The sequence below is a fragment of the Aquarana catesbeiana genome, linkage group LG02, assembly GCF_042186555.1.
Source record: "Aquarana catesbeiana isolate 2022-GZ linkage group LG02, ASM4218655v1, whole genome shotgun sequence".
In the NCBI taxonomy this organism is placed as follows: Eukaryota; Metazoa; Chordata; class Amphibia; order Anura; family Ranidae; genus Aquarana; species Aquarana catesbeiana.
In genome coordinates this window covers 369382453-369402601 of record NC_133325.1, presented here as the reverse complement: position 1 = coordinate 369402601, position 20149 = coordinate 369382453, and the positions used below count along the sequence as shown (strand labels likewise).

Here is a 20149-nt window from a genome sequence, read left to right as displayed (position 1 = left end):
AAGCTTTAAAAGAATTTGGGTAGATCCATGCCGGATAAAAGGCCGGATTTCTGATAAAAGAAAGGAGAGGATTGTGTGGAGATTGTAACTGATATTTGGTTTTTAGTTTATCCCAGAGAGATAAGAAGTGTTTAGTTATGGGATTATGAATTTTAAAGCGGTCTTTAGGATCAAGCCATGATAAGTTTGATATTAATAGAGGGTCATTTTCTGAAGCCTCTATAAATACCCATAATGGGATTTCCTGTTTTGCATGGTATTTGGACAGACTGGCCAAATGTGCTGCTCTGTAGTAGTTAGTAAAATTAGGGTATCCCAGGCCTCCTTTATTTTTGGGAAGATGTAGTGTGTGTATAGGTATACGTGGTTTAGAAGAGCCCCATATAAACGAAGTTGCTTTTTTTTGTACTATTCTCAAAAAATAGGAAGGAATTGGAATAGGGAGGACTCTGAATAGATAAAGCAATTTGGGTAGAATAGTCATTTTGATTGCATTAATCTTCCCTATCCAGGATAAAGGAAGTTACGACCATTGTTTTATTAGGTTTGTGATCTGTCTTAATACAGGAGGATAATTGGTTGAGAATAAGTCAGAATGAGATGCTGTTAAATGAATTCCAAGATATGGGATTGATTTTTCTGCCCATGTGAATGGGAGTGCAGCCCTAGCCGGGATCAATTCCATGTTTGTGAGTGAAATATTAAGCACTAGGCATTTCTTGGGATTAATCATAAGGCCGGATAGGGCTGCAAATCCATCAAGAGCTGGTATTAAGTTAGGACCAGAGACCTGTGGTGATGATAGAAAAAGTAATATATCGTCTGCAAATATACATAATTTGTGTGTGATACCTCCTACTTCAATGCCAGTTATAGTTTGGTTTGTTCTGATGTATTGGGCCATGGGTTCGAGTATAAGGGCAAATAATAAGGGAGATAATGGGCAACCCTGTCGGGTACCTCTTTCGATATTAAAGGCATCAGATTTGTATCCAGCATATTTTATATAGGCTTTGGGTTTATTATATAATGCTTTGATCCATGTTAAAAAGTGGGGTCCAAAACCCCATTTTTGTAATGAATATTGCATATATTGCCAGGATACTGTGTCAAATGCCCTCTTAATATCGAGAGATAGAAAACATAAAGGGATTTTCCGTTTTTTAGCAATATGTGCCAATAACACTGCCCTGCGTATATTATCGCCTGCCTGTCTATTTGGCATGAAGCCTACTTGATCTCTATGTATTAATTTTCCTATAATGCTATTGAGGCGTTTTGCTATTATTTTTGCTAATAATTTAATATCAAGGTTTAACAGAGAGATAGGCCGATAATTCACACAGGAAGTATCATCAGAAAGGGGTTTGGGGATCATACAAACAATTGCCATTAGTGTTTCTTGCCGAAAAGAATGTCCATCTAGAAGTTTGTTAAAAGTTTAAGTGAGAATGGGAGAGAGTATTTCTGAGAATGTTTTATAGTATAAAGCCGAGTAGCCGTCTGGGCCTGGTCTTTTGTTAAGTTTTAGGTCTTTTATGGCGTTAGCAACTTCATCTATAGTTATAGGCTCATCCAAACTGCTTTTTTGATTCTGAGATAACTCAGGTAAGGTTATTTTTGAGAAGAAGGATTCAGCCTCTGTAGGATTAAATTCATTGTTTGTCTTGTATAAAGTTGCGAGATGTGAGTGAAATTTATGGACTATTTTAACTGGATTACAAGTATAAACATTTTTTGATAATTTCAAACGTATTGGTTTGAAAGATTTGTTAGTTGAATTTAATGCCCGAGCCAAATATGTACCTGGTTTGTTTGTATTCATGTAGAAATTGTGTTTGGAGCGTTTGAGGGATTTATCAACTGACTCAGTGAGAAATAGATCGTATTCCAATCTAGATTTTTCCAGATGAGATTTTGTACTCTGAGATGGATTATCTTGGAATGATATGTAGGCTGCATTAAAATTGAGTTCTAGTTTTTTTGCTAGATTTTTGCGTTCCCGTTTAAATAGTGCCATTTGTCTTTGTATTGTACCACGCAAGACAGGCTTATGAGCTTCCCACAGTGTTATTGGGGAGATGTCTGTTGTATTATTAATTGATATGTATTCCTTTAAAGCTTGTTCAATGGCCATCTGATGTAGTGGGTGTTTGAGCATTATGTCCGGTCCCTGTGTGCCAACTCACAGATTAACCAATACTGTGAACAAATCAATAATATTGTGCAGCACTAAACCGTGATATGTATAACCAAAATCAGTAGCATATAAGGGTCCATATTAATAAAAAGCTATCTTCAAAAACTTTGGTCTCGGTGTGATGAATCAAGTGAAGAGTGACCATGCAATGGCAAAGTTCAATCTCAAAATAACTTGTGCAGTTGAAAGGCAATTCTTCTTATTGGTGACCAGATGTGTACCTCCTCCAAGCACCACACATGTGTAAATGAATCTGCTCACCCTAAAGTGTTACTAAACCCACAACAGTAAAATCAGTCAGTATATGCAGTAAAGCATGCTTGTCATACTCACTGTGGAACCTAAGGGGTTAATCCTGGGCATTGTGTAAAAAGGCTGTTTGATCCTGTTTTCTCTGATGCTTCCCTTATTCCACTGTCCCCAGTTCATCTGCTGATAGCACAGAGCCTTGGGAGCACTCTTCACATTCACAGTTTGGTGTGTATTGCTAGAGAGTTTTGTTTTTTCTGGGAGGGTGCATGTGATCAGCATAGGGCCAGTCAGCACTGTCCAGACAGAAAGTCAGGGGTCATGCAGTTTCGTAGGACAGTCCGAGGAGAATGAATACTCCTCCTACAAGCTTTAACCAGTGCCCTATATTTTTAAAAATCTTTTAGAATGGCAATTTATAACGCACCATTTTAGAATAGTGGTTGGTGTTCATTTTTCCACGAGGTGGGATGCACTGTTTCAGAACAGGTTTATTTTAATTTTATTCTCTTTAATATGCATTTTTATGCTAGAATTTAGCCACCCAGGTTTAACTTTAGTTCTTTTATATTTGTTGCCCATCGGAATGCACTGGCTAATGTCATTATTTAATATACTCTAAATGCACTCCCATTTTCCCTCAGTGTTCTTTGTTACTAGAATTTGATCCAATTTAATGGTATCTAGTATGGAGATCACTTATTGTCACCGCTGACATCCATCGCTACATAGAGGTGCATTGAGCTTCCATTCAGGTCCACAAGAAAAACTGACAGGCAGACCTGAACGGTCCGTATGTGTGAAAGGGGTCTTATCACAGAAAATTATATAACAATGACAATCAAAAAATATTATTAACATGATTAATCAACAAAAAGTAAAAATACAATAATTTTATCTGTTACCATTTAGACATACTTTATCTCTTTAGATTACAGTATATACCCTTTCAAGAATATGCAATACAACTATTAAAAAAAAGTCACTAACCTTTATACCAAGTTCAATGTTCTCTCCTCCATACACATCCATTCCAGGATCTAGTAAGCCAATCTCCCCAAAAAATTGTCTGTTGACCACAAAGGAACAGCCAATCATTGCAGGTGTTCTATGTCATAGAAAAGAAACAAGTTTAGAGAAAAAAATTATGAGAAACAAAACACATTACAAAAATATATGCCACACTCTTGTTTTCACATATAAAAATATACTTTTATGAAAATAAATTACAAATAATAATTTTTTTGTCAAGTTAGTTATAATGTTCTTTAAAGAACTAAAGTATCTTTTATTTAATCACGCTTCTTTTTTTTCCCCATCAACCATATTTCTTTTAAAATTTTAAAAGATTAAATTATAAACCAAACAGTAAGGTTGGGTTCACACTTATGCAAATTGGATTGAGGTTTGCCCCGCATCTAATTCTCATGACAGGAGACTGTGACTGGCTCTCAATGGAGCCGGTTCACACAGCTCTGGGGCGGCCGGGGTCCATGGTAGAAAAGGATCCTGTGTGTCTTTGGCTCCTTTCAGGTCCAAATTTAGGCAAAAATTCAGACCTGATTAGCCCCTGAACTGGAGAACAGGGATGCACCAGATCCCTCCTGTGAGCCATGGCCGCAGCTATTGTGCACCCAGCCCCAGGGTGCACAATTAAATAGGGTGGGTTCGAGGCACAGAGAATGCGAACCGAGCCCACCCAGGTATATTACAATAGTGAATGAATATTCGCTATTAAAACACTGATCCTCCTCCCGGCCAATCAGGAAGCAGGTCTTGAGATCTGTCACCCAATTGGCTGAAAGGACAGGCAATCCTATTGGACAACTAGGAGGAGGGGAGGAGATGCTTGGCGGAAGCAAGGAGGCAGGGAGGACACAGGAGCCACTGTCCACTGCCCGAAGCCTGCTGCCGGATGCTCACTGCCTGCTGCACAATGCCCGATGCCTGCCACCTAGATGGGGTAAGTGCCAGACCGACCGGCAGCCAGTGAGCAGGGGGGTTTAAGTGCCACTGAGGGGGGATGGGGGTGTGGTTGTTTGCTGCCCCCCCAAAAAAAACGACACCAGCTGCCACTCCCCAGCCCACTATGTAGATGGTTGCATTCATAAATGACATGGTCAAGATGAACAATACAAAACAAGGGGGGGAGAAAACAAATCAAACTTTTTAACAACCTATCAAAGTCTATCAGGAGTTACTGGCTGATGCTCAAGACCCGAAGTCAACCCAACATCCCAAATGGGAACAAACTGTGGCAGGTTCAGGGCTAGTCAGTCAGCATAACCACAACGACAATATAGTAGATACAACAGAAAATAATCTTAACTGAAAAATAACCAGAATGTAAAAATGATTCCTGTAAAGTTAGTACATTTTACTATAATCTCCTAAGTAGACCTTTCTTGTTCACCACTGAAAGAGAGGGCCTGTTAATTTCATTACACCTTAATGCATTCAGAAGCTTTAGGGTGACTGAGCCAGAGTTTCCCCAAATTTAAGGAATGTTGATATTTTAAGCTCTTTATAGGCTAATAGTTTTTCATAATGACACCACATTTAAGTGTGCTATGACCTCATCCAGCTTAAGAGGTGGAGGAGATTTTCAATGGCTAGTAATACCAATTTTAGCTGCAAATAGTATATGAGCTACTACTATTCTATGGGACATAGGGTATGTCTCAAGTCCTATATTCAAAAGTGCCAGTTCTGGTTTGATGGGGGAATTATTATCAGTTATATCACAGATCAACTCTGCTACAGACTTTCAAAATGGTTGGATATGGGCACAATTCCAAAGCATATGGTCAAAATGTCCCACTTAATTACAGAGTCTCCAGCAAAGCTGTGATGTGTTTATGTTGGATAACCCATAAGGGGTCATATACCATTTATAAAATATTTTTTGGAATATATCCCAGTGGTCAATGCATGAAGAAACCTTGTAGCTTAAGTAGATAGCCTTTCTCCATTGAACTAATGAGAAGGATTGTGAAAGATCCTTTTCCCATTTTAACTTATCAGGGTCCTTAGCCATTTCTGGTTTAGTGGTCAGAGAAGAGTAAAAGAAGGATATACCTTGTATTCCCTTCTTAGTCATGCCTAGAAGATAATACCAGATAGATCTAGGATTCTCTATCTTTTTTACAGCTACTGGATAGGTGGAAGTACTTAATCTGTTTAATTCTATAAATATCTTGAGGCAGTGAGCTGTTTTTAATACTGCCCACAAAATTGTATCTAAAGTATCTTTTTTGAATGAAAATGCTCTAAAATTGCAAGCCAAAAACTGCATGCAGGCTACTTTTAAATCTTTGTTACCTTTTACATTAAATATATTTTTTATTATCAAGATGCCATCTTGTCTAACCTGTTCATCAGAACTAGTAGGAGGTAATGAAGAGGTGCTACCATTTGAAGGAAGTAATGTAATCATTAGAAGTTCTCTTTGGGAACCACCTTAATCCTTTGCTGAAATTGAGCATTTAATAAGGCAGTTCTTCCCTCCCTTCTGTTTTTTAATGTAGCTGTAAACAGATTAAAAGGGAGAACAAAGAATAGGGTTGAGAGGGGACAGGCAGGGCAAGGCTGGGAGGAGGCACGCTATTCTATGCAGGGATAGTCGTTTCACCTTACACAATTATAGAATTATAATAACATACTAAGAGGTTTTGAGGCAAGAAGAGCTGAAACCAAGAGATCATAGAGAATGCTAACTCCGGTTAATATGCCTACAAAAGAGCTGTGAGATCTGGATAAGCCACAGGATCCATTGTTTAACTACTGCACATGCATGAACAATTGTATCTTGTAATTTAGAGTGTTTAATGAAAAACAAACTTTAGTGCTGCTTTAAAACCACAAACTCTTTTTGTTTTTCTATGAAACAAGATTGAACAAGTAGCACTTTCATAACAGGGACACCAAGTGTGTGAGCAAATGATTCAAAAGAGAAACACCGTCCCTCAAACTTATACAGCCTATTTCTACATCTGAACATTCCTCTGATGAATGAATAAACACACCCAAGGAAGCCAAATAGAGTTTAAGGCTAGGTTCACATTTATACAGGTTGCAGTTGATGCATTTTTCAATGCGTTTTGCGGTGCATTTTGTGTTTTTAAACACACGTTTTTGCATTTTTTTTACTAATCTTTTATGTGTTTTACATTTTGCCTTTTTTGCTAATAGGAATGTATGACAGTTCTGTTCAGGTAGTGCAACTTTAATGCTATCACTCGCTTTACCCTCTCTGGCACCCAAGTAGCATCAAAGTTGCATCAAATGTTAGGGTTAAGTGCTAGGCTTGGGGTTGAGTGCTAGGCTTAGTGTTAAATGCTAGAGTTAGGGTTAAGGCTTAGGGTTAAATATTAGGGTTAGGGTTCACGGACTAGGATTAGGGTTAAATGTTAGGATAAGATTCACGGGCTAGGATTAGGGTTAAGGGCTAGTGTTAGGGGGAAATTTTAGGGTAAGAGTAATGCCCCGTACACATGGTCGGACTGTGTTCGGACATTCCGACAACAAAATCCTAGGATTTTTTCCGACGGATGTTGGCTCAAACTTGTCTTGCATACACACGGTCACACAAAGTTGTCGGAAAATCCGATCGTTCCAAACGCGGTGACGTAAAACACGTACGTCGGGACTATAAACAGGGCAGTGGCCAATAGCTTTCATCTCTTTATTTATTCTGAGCATGTGTGGCACTTTGTCCGTCAGATTTGTGTACACACGATCGGAATTTCCGACAACAGATTTTGTTGTCGGAAAATTTTATATCCTGCTCTCAAACTTTGTGTGTCGGAAAATCCGATGGAAAATGTGTGATGGAGCCTACACACGGTCGGAATTTCCGACAACAAGGTCCTATCACACATTTTCCGTTGGAAAATCCGACCGTGTGTACGGGGCAAAACTCTGACATATAACTTTGGACACATACTGCACTACTTTGATGCTACTTGAGTGTCAAAGAGTGCCACTGCATGCACAGAACTGTCATGCTTTCCTATTAGCCAAAAATAAACCGTGAAATGGAAAACATTTTTGGTGTGGGTCCACTGAAGTATATTATATGCAAAACACAATCTGCTGTGGGAAAAAAAGTCCTTGCCCTTTTCAAGAAACAGACCGGCTCCAAATGCACAGATGTGAACTAGATCCATAGAAAACCATGTTAAGTGGACTGTAGTGCATTTCTGCAAAACACACTAAAAATCGCATTGGTGTGAACCAAGGGTAATACCGAAAGACAAGTACTGTGAAATCAGCACTAACCAATAAAACACTCCATTGAAAAAAGTTAAAGTGGTACTAAATGATATATTTTTTTGCTAAAATAAAACAGATGTTATAGTTTGCACCTACCTGCCCTGTACAATGATATTGCATAGAGAAGTCCTTTATCTCCTCTTCTGGATGTCCCCTGCCAGTTCTGTCTGCCCCTCCCTCCTCCAGGTGCCTCCTTAGCAAGTTGAGTAGTATGGAGGCACCTGTGCATGTAAACTCTTTAGCTGAGTTGTGTGCATCCATAAACATGCACAGTGTCGGTAAGCCACACCTCTTTCTTCCTCCTCACAAGACTTTGACAGCAGCAGAAGTCTATGGCTCTCATTGCCCTCAGTGTCTCCTGTGAAAGCAGGAAGTAAGGGGAGCAGTGCTGCAGAGGAGACAGTGCTGGAGCTGTGACAGAAGCCAGGTAAGTATTCCGGGATGGGAGTGTGTAGAACAGGTAGTGGGGTTTTTTTTTACCTTAATGCAGAGAATGCAGTAAGGTAAAAAAAATTGACTTTAGAACCACTTTAATTAAATCAGTATAGCTCACAATTATTTAGTGTAGGCATTCACATTTTTTTCAGAACACGACATGGTCCTCAGATAATCTGGTTTTATATGTCTACTTTTAATTGATTTTTTTTGTTAAATAAAAAAATATGTAGGATACATGCTTTCAGCTTGCAAGATAGATGTGTTCTAATAGCTTTGCACCAATCTGGGAACCTACGGGTCAGCGCAGCTATACGGTATCTCACAAAAGTGAGTACACACCTTACATTTTTGTAAATATTTTATTACATCTTTTCATGTGACAACATTGAAGAGATGACACTTTGCTACAATGTAAAGTAGTGAGTGTACAGCCTGTATAACCGTGTAAATGTGCTGTCCCCTCACACAACCATTAATGTTTAAACTGCTGGCAACAAAAGTGAGTACACCCCTTTCTTGTGCATCATCTTTAGAAGAGGCTTCCTTCTGGGACGACAGCCATGCAGACCAATTTGATGCAATGCGCAGTGTATGGTCTGGGCACTGACAGGCTGACCTGTCAACCTCTGCAGCAATGCTGGCAGCACTCATACGTCTATTTCCCAAAGACAACCTCTGGATATGACGCTGAGCACGTGCACTCAACTTCTTTGGTCGACTATGGCGAGGCCTGTTCTGAGTGGAACCTGTCCTGTTAAACTTCTGTATGGCCTTGCAGCTCAGTTTCAGGGTCTTGGCAATCTTCTTATAGCCTAGGTCATCTTTATGTAGAGCAACAATTCTTTTTTTCAGATCCTCAGAGAGTTCTTTGCCATGTGGTGCCATGTTGAACTTCCAGTGACCAGAATGAGAGAGTGAGAGTAATAACCCCAAATTTAACACACCTGCTCCCCATTCACACCTGAGACCTTGTAACACTAACAAGTTACATGACACCAGGGAGGAATAATGGCTAATTGGGCCCAATTTGGACATTTTCATTTAGGGGTGTACTCACTTTCGTTGCCAGCAGTTTAGACTTCAATGGCTGTGTGTTGAGTTATTTTGAGGGGACAGCAAATTTACACTGTTATACAAGCTGCACACTCACTACTTTACATTGAAGCAAAGTGTAATTTCACCATGAAAAGATATAATAAAATATTTACAAAAATGTGAGGGGTGTATTCACTTTTGTGAGATACTGTATATATATATAATTTTTTTTTTTAGATACTGTCACCAGAGCAGTGCAGTGTTACCATAATGACACTGTACTGCTCTAGGGGGTGATCAAGATTTTTTCATACACTATGATTGCTTAAACAGTTATGATCTCTGTATAAGCAATAATTTCTAATTGTGTTTGGCTTCAATAATGATGTCATTGTTTATACACTGAGATAGCTGTGGTTGGCTGCCACTATCACATGGTACCGGGACCGCAGTGATTGGCCTCATACTATGTAATCAATGTGACCAATCACAAAGATCACATAGTAGTAAACAATAGCATCATGAATGACAGCCTTGTTTACTACTGCTGTCTGTGATCACTGTGATTGTGAGCGGTCACATGGTACAATCACAGACCCGAAGCCATACACAAACACCTGTTCTAGGTGGATGTACGGGTATGTCCTCCCAGAACAACGCTTGAATGACCTGACTGTATATATACCATAGAAAAAGGCCAGATGGGAAGTGGTTACGCAGAAAATGAAGTGTGAAAGAAAGCCTTCAGTTATATCAGATCACACCATGCAGACATTGTCTGTTTACCAAGACACTGAAATCTCTCAAAATTTAATCCCTACCTTTCTGAATTTTACATACCCATAGTTTTACACTGCATCAGCTAAGATGAAACACAGAGGAGTCCTGATAGCTTTCTGTTCCTCTGTCCTTTTTTCCGGTAAAACAAATCAAAGATCCAGGAGGCAGATATTTAATCTTTGTGGGCTTGATCCATGATGTCCCCCTTTTCTTTTTTACTTACTATGCTCAAATTTGGGACAAATGGGTTTGTTATCAAATCTATTTCAGGTGCTGGTTTCAAACGATTGTTAAGTGAACACTCCAACTTGGTGAAATATCTTCATATTGATTACCATGACCACTGCCACACAATTTACAAACTTATTGGCTTAATAAAATCTTTCCGATTTTGGGAGAAAAAGACACCCCACCAAAAAGAACTACACATTCTATTCAAACCCTCATGATACATTTCTCATATTGACTACTATATATATTCGTGTAAAATCCTTATCCCAGTAACGTCAGTTGTGATTTTCTTAACCTCATGGTCAGATCATGACAAGATGGGCTTGACATTAAAACTGCTTGATTTTAAAACAAAGATGAACTTCTTTGGTCTCTGTAAGACTCTATGCAAAATGACCCATTTACAATATTTTCTCTACAAGCAGCCCCAATCAAATACTTTAACTTGAACATCACATCGCCATATATTAACTCTATTACTATTGCGAGAAGCCCTTAAATCCATTATCCCAAAGATCATGATACAACTGGCCCTAAACTACTTGAAGTGGATCTTCTTATAGCCCTTCAGAAGATCAAAGATCATCCCACCCCACTATTCAGACCAAACAGCCATTTTTGCTTTTTCAAAAGTTTGGTGATTGGTTGAACAGAATGGGTGTTTGGCTGGATTTAACTGCCAGCTGCAATGTGAATTGAAACATTTAGTGGCAGTATTACTATCGCTACTAAATGTGACAGCTTCCTGTTCAGGGCTCTTGGCTGTTAGGGAGCCAGTGGCTGACAGCAACCTAATGACCATGACTCGTACCCACACAACCCAGTCAGCTGTCAGCCGGGGATTTCCTAATAATAGTTAATTATAAACAAACATGGTGAGACAATGTAGGAACATAAAGAAAATTTGGGTGTGGGTGTGGCGCTATGCTGGTGTTGTGGCAAAGTGCTGTAATACTGTGGTTGTCACCTCTATTTAGATCAGTGTAAGTGTTTCTATAGCTGGAATTCCTAAAAATCTTTATCCCCAAAAAAAGGGAATTTCTTAAAAACCAAAAGTGATGATGCTAAAGAATATGTTAAATAAAAGGTATTATGTGATTTTCTTCAGGTAGTGGCTGACCCTTTGCAGGTCACCTTCTGTCATATGGTGCTATACCAGCAAAAAGACATTCATATCGTGCAATACTTAAATTACTAAAATAGATAATAGGGGAGGGAGGGGAGGAAAGAGGGAAGGGAAGAAAGGGGGGGGGGTGCTGGGGGGGTTAGAGGGGGGAGGGAAAAAGAAGGGGGAGGATGGGAAATATGCAGTCAATAATAATGTGACTTGTGCTCAAATTGACAAGTATTGTCCAAAAAAACAATGTTTCAAGTAGTCAAAAAGCACGGATAATACTGTGCTTAAAAAACTGGTTCCTCTCGATAAAACAATATTGTTTGGTGCAATCTTCTTATTCCAGTGCTCCTTAGTGACTGTGCTTTTTATCATGCTCCTACTGTGCAAACACTCACCGGATACTTTCACCCCTGCAGGGGTATTGCGCGGGCACAGTTTGTGCCACTGTGCAGCAGTTTCTGGCAATCCGGATCATGTTGTATTACCATAAAAAAGAAGGGGTGCCCATAGTGTAAAAACGTTTAAAACTTTTTATTCCAAAGGTAAACAGAATGGTACTCACATTGTAAAAGTTCTATTCAAGCATGAAAAGATCTGAATTTAAACCGTCAAAGAATCCTGTGTTCGATTTGTTAGGAGATGACGCAAGACGTCAGGCCACGCCTTGCCAAACGTCACTGTATGTTTATTAGAACTTTCCAGGAAGGTGGGGAGGACACCAGATGGGCATACTAAGCCCCCCAAATAACACATATCACACACACTGAGCTCTCACAGCCATGATATGTGTTATTGGGGGGGGGGGGGTTATTTAATGTCCAACTAGCCTTCAAATTATCCTATTGTACAAGTTCCTTTATTCTTCCTAAAGCCATCTTGTGTGCTTTGTGTGGAAGGAAACCTCTAATTGGGAAAGATAATTACAAAGAACCATAACAGAAGCCTGGAGTCAAGTATAGCTTAGCACTGCCAAAAGTTTATCTTATGTTGTTGCAATTGATACAAATTACAAACTGTCCCTGTGCTAGTATTTGGTCCCCTTGAGGATTTTTCATTGCATCCAATAATACCCATTGTCATGTGTTTTGGGGCTTCTGAGTAGAAGGATTGTACTTACATATTTGTTGGGATTGCCTGAAAAATAGGAGGTTCTGGTTGCAAGTTTACCAACTCCTGTACAAGGTTACAGGTATCTCTTTTCATTGAGAACTTTATGAAGCCCTCTAAAATAAAAAAGCCCAAGATAGGCAAATTTACAAAATTTAAGTTGAATTATTCATATCCTTACAGCAGCCAAAAGAGCAAAAGCTTCCTGTTGCAGAGGTAAAAAACAAAGTATCTCAAAGAATGTGTTTTGAAAAACTTACTGCTACATTGAAAGATACTGTCAACATTTCAAAAAAAATATGGGGCCCATGGAACAAGTTTTACCTATCCACTGCCTTACATTTGGACTTCTTGACTGTGTGATCAATGCAATGCACATTTATTGTAATTTGTGCATGATGGGGTCTCATGTTGAGACTCCCACCATTCAGGCACTGCAGGAGACTTACACCTCAAGCTATATGGGAGTAGCTAGCCATATGCCCCCCTTACAATTTTGTTCTTTGTCTCTGTTTCCCCCTACACACAAACTTTCCTTCCCCTTTCTTCCCGTAGATAAATTCCTTAATCCTATTCATCTAAAAACCATAATCAACCCCTAATGACCCTATAGACATTTGAAACTTGTGCCGTGAGGATGCGCTAAATCACTGTGTCTGCACTAAGGTGTGGAGAGTCAATAGGTCTTCGAAATAGTATATCCTTAAAGTATTGCATTTTTGGCCTTTCGATTTTCAAGCATGCTATTTATAAAAGTCTGTTTGAGAATTTATGTTTTTACCTATACATTTTGACTTGCTATATATGTATTGCTATATTACTGATATGTCCAGACATTTTCTTTCATTCAATCTTTTTATTGATTTTCAAAGGTATACACATATAGAGATTCTGAGCATTAGATAGCAAATAAAACAAATTGTGTAGCGGTACTGTTAGGTATTACAGGTCTAATGAACGAGGTGCCAAGTATCAGGTAAGGTTATGGAGAATAAAAAAGAGGTGATCCAACTGGAGAATTTTGGTAGATGGTAGATGGTGTTTTTTTGCAAACAGAAAAGGTAAGTGGTGGGGGGAAGAGAGGGAGGGGGATGGAAGCCAGTGTTTCGTCAGATTAGGCGACCTGTCAGAATTTGTAATGGAAGTGACGTTCCGTCGCCGCCATCTTGCTACACCCCACACTCCTCCACAGTAAGGATACACTGAGAAGGGGGCAAGCGGACATCTTGTTACACCCAGTAAACGGAGCTTATAAGGTGAAATACACTATTTAGAAATCCGACGGACTGTTTAGATGTTCAATTTAAAAAGCAGCAGCAAACCTGCTGATCTCACAGGTTTGCTAATCTTACAGAACACAGCTGTTTTTATAATTCAACATGTAAACAGTCAGACAGATTTCTAAATACTGTATTTCACCATATAAGCTCTGTTTACTGTTAAAAATAAGTGTGAAGTGCAAAACTCCAGTGGGTGTAGCAAGATGGTGGCGATGGAACATCACTTCCGTTAAAAATTCTGACGGGTCACCAAATCTGATGAAACACTGGAACCAAAAAGGAAAAGGGTTGTGAACAACATCTCCTGAGAAAGGTCATGTTTGTATAGGTATATTTATGAGATTGTAATTTTTCAAATACTTTTAAACCAATAAAAATTTATTAAATAAAGATGCATTTAAAAGTGATTATGGATTCCATAATACTCTTGTGCATTTATTACTTTTCATAATTTTAGGTACAACAATGCTGTTGTTCTCAAGAAAGAAAGAAAGAAAGAAAGAAAGACATTGGAATTTTTAAGACATATTAGCAGCTACAACTTGATTAATTCTACCATATTCAACCTATAGCTGATATTTATTTATAAGTTATCAGTAATATTTGAAGCAGGATTAAAATAGGATTAGCTAAGAGCCCTTTCACACTGGGGCGGGGGCGGTGTCAGCGGTAAAATGTCGCTATTATTACCCCCCGCTAGCGGCCGAGAAAGGGTTAAATACCACCACAAAGCGCTTCTGCAGAGGCGCTTTGCCGGCGGTATAGCCGCGCCGTCCCATTGATTTCAATGGGCAGGAGCGGTGAAGGAGCGGTATACACTCCGCTCCTTCACCGCTCCGAAGATGCTGCTGGCAGGACTTTTTTTACCGTCCTGCCAGCGCATCGCTCCAGTGTGAAAGTCCTCGGGCTTTCACACTGGAATGAAAGGGCATTTTCGGGTCGGTTTGCAGGCGCTATTATTAGCGCAATAGCGCCTGCAAACCGCCCCAGCGTGAAAGGGCTCTTAGAGGCAAGAAAAACAGTGTTACTTAGACTAGACTGCTGAGAACAAAAACAGATGAAATCCGTCATAAATTTGTCAGCTTGAAGTTACTCAAGTTCAAGATTCTAGCTTCAACTATTGTCACTTTTTTCAAGTAGCCATTACCAGATAATGACCACATGTGTGTAAAGAGCAAGCATTGCTGTTATCAAATTCTAGCAGAAGCTACATGCAATGATTAGTTTGCAAACATTAATCTCCTTCTCAGAAAGACTTGTTTCATGGATTCACTATAACAAACAAAACTGAACACCTTCATGGCCAGAGGCTGTACCCTATTGGATATTAATTATGTCCTTTTTTTCCTTTAAATTAATCTTCGCTGCTGCAGATTTCTCTGGCTGTCATTTAAGATGACCATATCCATAAGCACAAATTATCCCTTGCCAATTATTTTCTTGATTACCTTAAAGTCTAAACTTAATGAAAAACCATCTAAGACACTGTGGTGCATGATTGCTTCATGCATGATCAGTCATGATTGATTGTGAGACAATTGTCACAACAAGCAATTGAGAGAGATCAAATTATTAACCAAGGGGGTTGACATTAGACTGATCAGTATTATAATTTGTCTAAGGCAGATCACACAACTAGAAACTGCACTAAAATATCTAATAAAATTGAATCCCCATTGAACTCCTTTGCATCCTTGAATTTTATTTTTTGTAGAATGGAAAATACATTAGGAACTACATCTGCTTTCAAACCAAAGCTCAGCTTATTAAAGTGAAAGTTAAGTCCACTTTTTAATTTGTACCTACAGGTAAGCCGTAATATAAGTTTACCTGTAGGTACAGTGAATATCTCCTAAACTTGCACTGTTTAGGAGATATTCATACAGCATGCAGGTGGTATAGTCACTGGCGCATACGCTCTGAAGGGATGCCGAACCTTTAGAGCTCTGTGCCAGGGCTCCGCATGCATGCACGGGAGTGACAACATTGCAGCCTTAGTCTGGTCATACAGCTGGGGTCCACGAACCCAGAAGGAAGACCGGGTGAAGATGGAAGCATCAGGGAGCCATGACAGTGCTGCGCTGAAGAGATCAGTGTCCAGGTACGTCTGACATTTTTTTACAAATAAATGCAGTGTTAGTTTTCTGTCACACATAGCATTTTGCTTTTAGACCATAAAGTTAAATTTTGGTCTCATCTGACCAGATGCGGCACCTTGTTCTGCATGTTTGCTGTGTCCCCCACATGGCTTCTCGCAAACTGCAAATGGGACTTTTTATGGCTTTCTTTCAACAATGGCTTTCTTCTTGCCACTCTTCCATAAAGGCCAGATTTGTGGAGTGCACAACTATTAGTTGTCCTGTGGACAGATTCTCCCACCTGAGCTGTGGATCCTCTGCAGCTCCTCCAGAGTTACTATGGGCCTCTTGGCTGCTTCTCTGATTAATGCTCTCCTTGCCCGGCCTATCAGTTTAGGTGGATGGCCATGTCTTGGTAGGTTTGTTGTGAAATACTCTTTCCATTTTCGGATGATGGATTGAACAGTGCTCCTTGCGATGTTCAAAGCTTGGGATATTTTTTTTATAACCTAACCCTGCTTTAAACCTCCCATTAACTCTGACCAGCTTTCCTGTCCCTGCTGAAGGAAAGCATCCCCACAACATGATGCTGCCATCCCCATGTTTCACGGTGGGGATGGTGTGTTCAGGGTGATGTGCAGTGTTAGTTTTCCATGCTCCGTGAGATGTTCAAAGCTTGGGATATTTTTTTATAACCTAACCCTGCTTTAAACCTTTCCACAACTTTATCCCTGACCTGCTGGTGTCTTGGCCTTCATTATGCTGTTTGCTCACTAAGGTTCTCTAACAAACCTCTGAGGTTTCACAGAACAACTGTATTTATATTGAGATTAATTACACACTGATGTACTATTTATTAATTAGGTGACTTCTGAAGGCAATTGGTTCCACTAGATTTTAGCTAGGGGTATCAGAGTAAAGAGGGCTGAATACAAATGCATGCCACACTTTTCTGATATTTGTTTGTAAAAGATTTTTAAAACCATTTATAATTTTCCTTTTGCTTCACAATGATGTGTCACTTTGTGTTGTTCTATCACATAAAATCCCAATAAAATAAATTTACGTTTTTGGTTGTAACATGACAAAATGTGGAAAATTTCAAGGGGTATGGATACTTTTTCAAGGCACTGTACATACACATGTAATGTTGTAGGGCCCATAATCATCCCAACTGCACCCATTTGAGACTAGCATTGGGTCTCTTTAGCTGAATAATAGCCTCACTACCTACCACTTCACAGTGGATGTTGTCCTATTTCACAGTCCATACTCACACTGGCACAGTTACATGTACAACTTTTGCATATATTGCACATTGGCAGACATGATGTCACAAACCTGATTCCCCCCATTTTTTGGGAGGGTTCAAGCAGAGGATTGGCTCCCTGATAGAAGCTCCCACCCTGATCCCCTTTATAATCAGTCCTAATGTACCTTGGCTTGAATATCCCCTTGGACTGCATTGATCTAAGACACATCAGATACTTGGTGTGATAGGTATGATCTATACAAAATGCACTATATATATCTATAGTTTTGTTTACGTTAATTGCTAGCATGCTCTTCTTTTTGGGGCATAAATTCCTGCAACTATACTTTATTTGCAGATATTGTAGAGTGTCATTGTTATGCTTATAAAAGAATGTATTTCATTGTATTGTTTTTGTAATATATTGGTCTTTTGTAGAAAATTGCCCCTGCTGCATTACCCTCTGAAGAAGACTATTGAAGTCGAAACGTGTCAGCATGCATCTTCACACTTGCTGCACATAGTTTAATCCTTTGCAGTATACACGTATCTATATATGTGACTAATGTATATATTTAGTGTACAGTTTTTAATTCTATGTGTCTGCTTTTAAAAGTTCTGTATAATAAACTCTTTGTATTTTCCATGGTTGAATAATTTTTCTGGCGCTGTTAAAATCCCACCATTATATTCCCCATTTTTAGTGTTGCGTATATTGGGGATTATCCCTTTTTGATAAAGCATTACTATATATTCTGTGAAATAGGATGTGTACCATTCACAGGAAGCATTGTACTAGAATACACCTTATATGAGATTGTTGACACTTCTGTTTACATGTACTTTACATGTTTATGGTCAATTAGGTGGATGGGAACATATATCAGAGACTCATTTTTAAAGTGTTTTTATGTTGTTATATTAAAGGAGATGGCTTTGGATGTGGTCACATACAGCATGCTAGCTAAACTTGTTCTAAAGTAGTACTTGTTTGTTTATTTACATACTGTACAAATACTATTTCGTTTGACTGGCCTTGAGTCCCTTAGAAAAAATGCATGCACTGTCACTGCTCACCATCCTTGTGGCCTCCTCAAATGGTGACAATACAGTGCATGCATCCTTAATGATCAGCCATTGGTGTTGGGAAAAAACCGAGGCGGCGTGAGCCCCATTGTTGGCATGACGTACTGGCACAGGTACACGTTGATGGCCCTCTGCTGCATGTATAGCCGCTGCAGCATTCCCAAAGTTGAGTTCCACCTGGTGGGCATGTCACAAATCAGGCGGTTTACAGGCAGGTGGACTTCCCACTGAATTTCAGCCAACCGAGCACTGGCTGTGTATGACCACCTGAAATGGCTGCAGACTCTTCCGGCCTGTTTTAGTACATCTTGCAACCCTGGGTACGTACTTAAGAAACACTGCACCACCAAATTGAGGACGTGTGCCAGGCACGGCACATGTGTCAACTTTCCCTGTCTAAGGGCTGACAGGAGGTTTGAGCCATTATCGGACACCACCATTCCTGGCTCCAGCTGGCGTGGTGTAAACCACCTGTGGGTCTGTGATGAGTCATGATTGGATAAAGTCATGATGACAGTGTCCAATCATGACTCTGACAGTGCTCTGAACCCTGATTGGCTGAAGATTTCACTGCTTCAGCTAATCAGGACTTGCAATGCACTGTTCAGCACCGCAATGCATTGTGGTCGGTACGGGGGCCAAACAAACAGTCGAACTATCCGTTTGTTCGCTTGTTCGTCGAACGTCAGAACAGCTAAAGTTTGGCCAGAACTTATGCTCGGGCCAAACCATTCGCCCATCCCTAATGATTATTTGGACAAAACTCTTTGCCTTCCTGACTTCCACTTTATACACCCTTAAAAACCTCAATTATAGTAGATCTATCAAAATTTTTGAAGAAATTCAATCCCTTCAGATGCGTGAAGTAGAGGTGGTATCCAATTCTTCAATGCATTTTGCAATGCACTTCATCAGGAAGAGCCGTAGCCGTTAGAGAAAGTGTGCTGTACATGTTAACCTGGAAAACCAGAAGATGCCACAAACCTCAACCAAAAGGCAACCCAGTTTCCCTATAGGATCACCATTGGGCCGTAGAAGGAGAAACCTACCTGAGGATATGCTGTCTGTTCTGGTAAGATAAAAAGATAAATAGTGTGGATGGAGTTAGCTTGCAGGAAAGTGCATGCAAACAGTTCCTGTTATCTGGTATTATGATACAAAAATATATGCTACCAGATATTGCATATTAGAGGTGACTACTGCAATCCATAAACCTGTAAAAACAATCATATACACCTGCCGGAATACATCTAAGGTATATATCAGGATGGCTGCCTAGTTGTATCCTCCTTATCCACCAGTCAGATGACCACTGTTTGAATGCATCCCCCTGTGTGTGTATGTCTCATCCACATTCACCAACCTTCACCACCAATATTATTTAATGAAACACTTGTCTACCAAGGTACATTTATAAACAGCATGGTAGAAAAGTAGTTACATCAATCTCACAGTTGCTACTGGAGCTGTGAGGTTGTTACCGGATTTAAGAGCCAATGAAGGACTTTCCGATAAAAGTGGTTGGATGGCTCTACAGTTGCCCAATGAGGTTCACAGCCCCCATGCTGGCAGCACTCAAGATGGTTCCCAGGCTCTCCTGTCTTGGGAGCCTGGGATTGTGGGAAACCATTTTCCCGGTGAAAGCAGGAGGAACTCCGGGAACATCCATTTCACAATCCCTTATGCGACTGATAAAACTGCTTGTATTACAGCAATTCTGGGGTCACAGCTGTCATTCCTCAACGAGTGTAGTTAAGGATACAACTATTCAAACATGATCTGTTTTTGACTAGCTACACTGGAGGGCAGAGGGTCCCCCAATATCTCCATAAAGAGGACCTGTTACCTGCCCCTGCTATCATATAGGGGGCTTGTTAGCACCATTGTGATAGCAATACATTTAAAAAAATGCAATAAGTGTAAAAAAAAAATTTAAAAAAATGAATACATTAAAAGAAAATATTACCCCCATCACCCCTGCACACACACCCCATATAAAAAGTGCAGCGTAGGGTGAGTACA

General features: G+C 39.7%; 1 protein-coding gene across 1 annotated transcript in view; it reads right to left on the bottom strand.

Annotated features, from left to right (window-relative positions):
• GALNT17 (polypeptide N-acetylgalactosaminyltransferase 17) overlaps positions 1-20149 on the bottom strand; it is an 815309-nt gene that overhangs the window by 214484 nt on the left and 580676 nt on the right. Inside the window, exon 6 of the mRNA XM_073615091.1 lies at positions 3440-3557. Within this exon, the coding sequence (XP_073471192.1) occupies positions 3440-3557 (118 nt within the window). The remainder of the gene's footprint in view (positions 1-3439; positions 3558-20149) is intronic.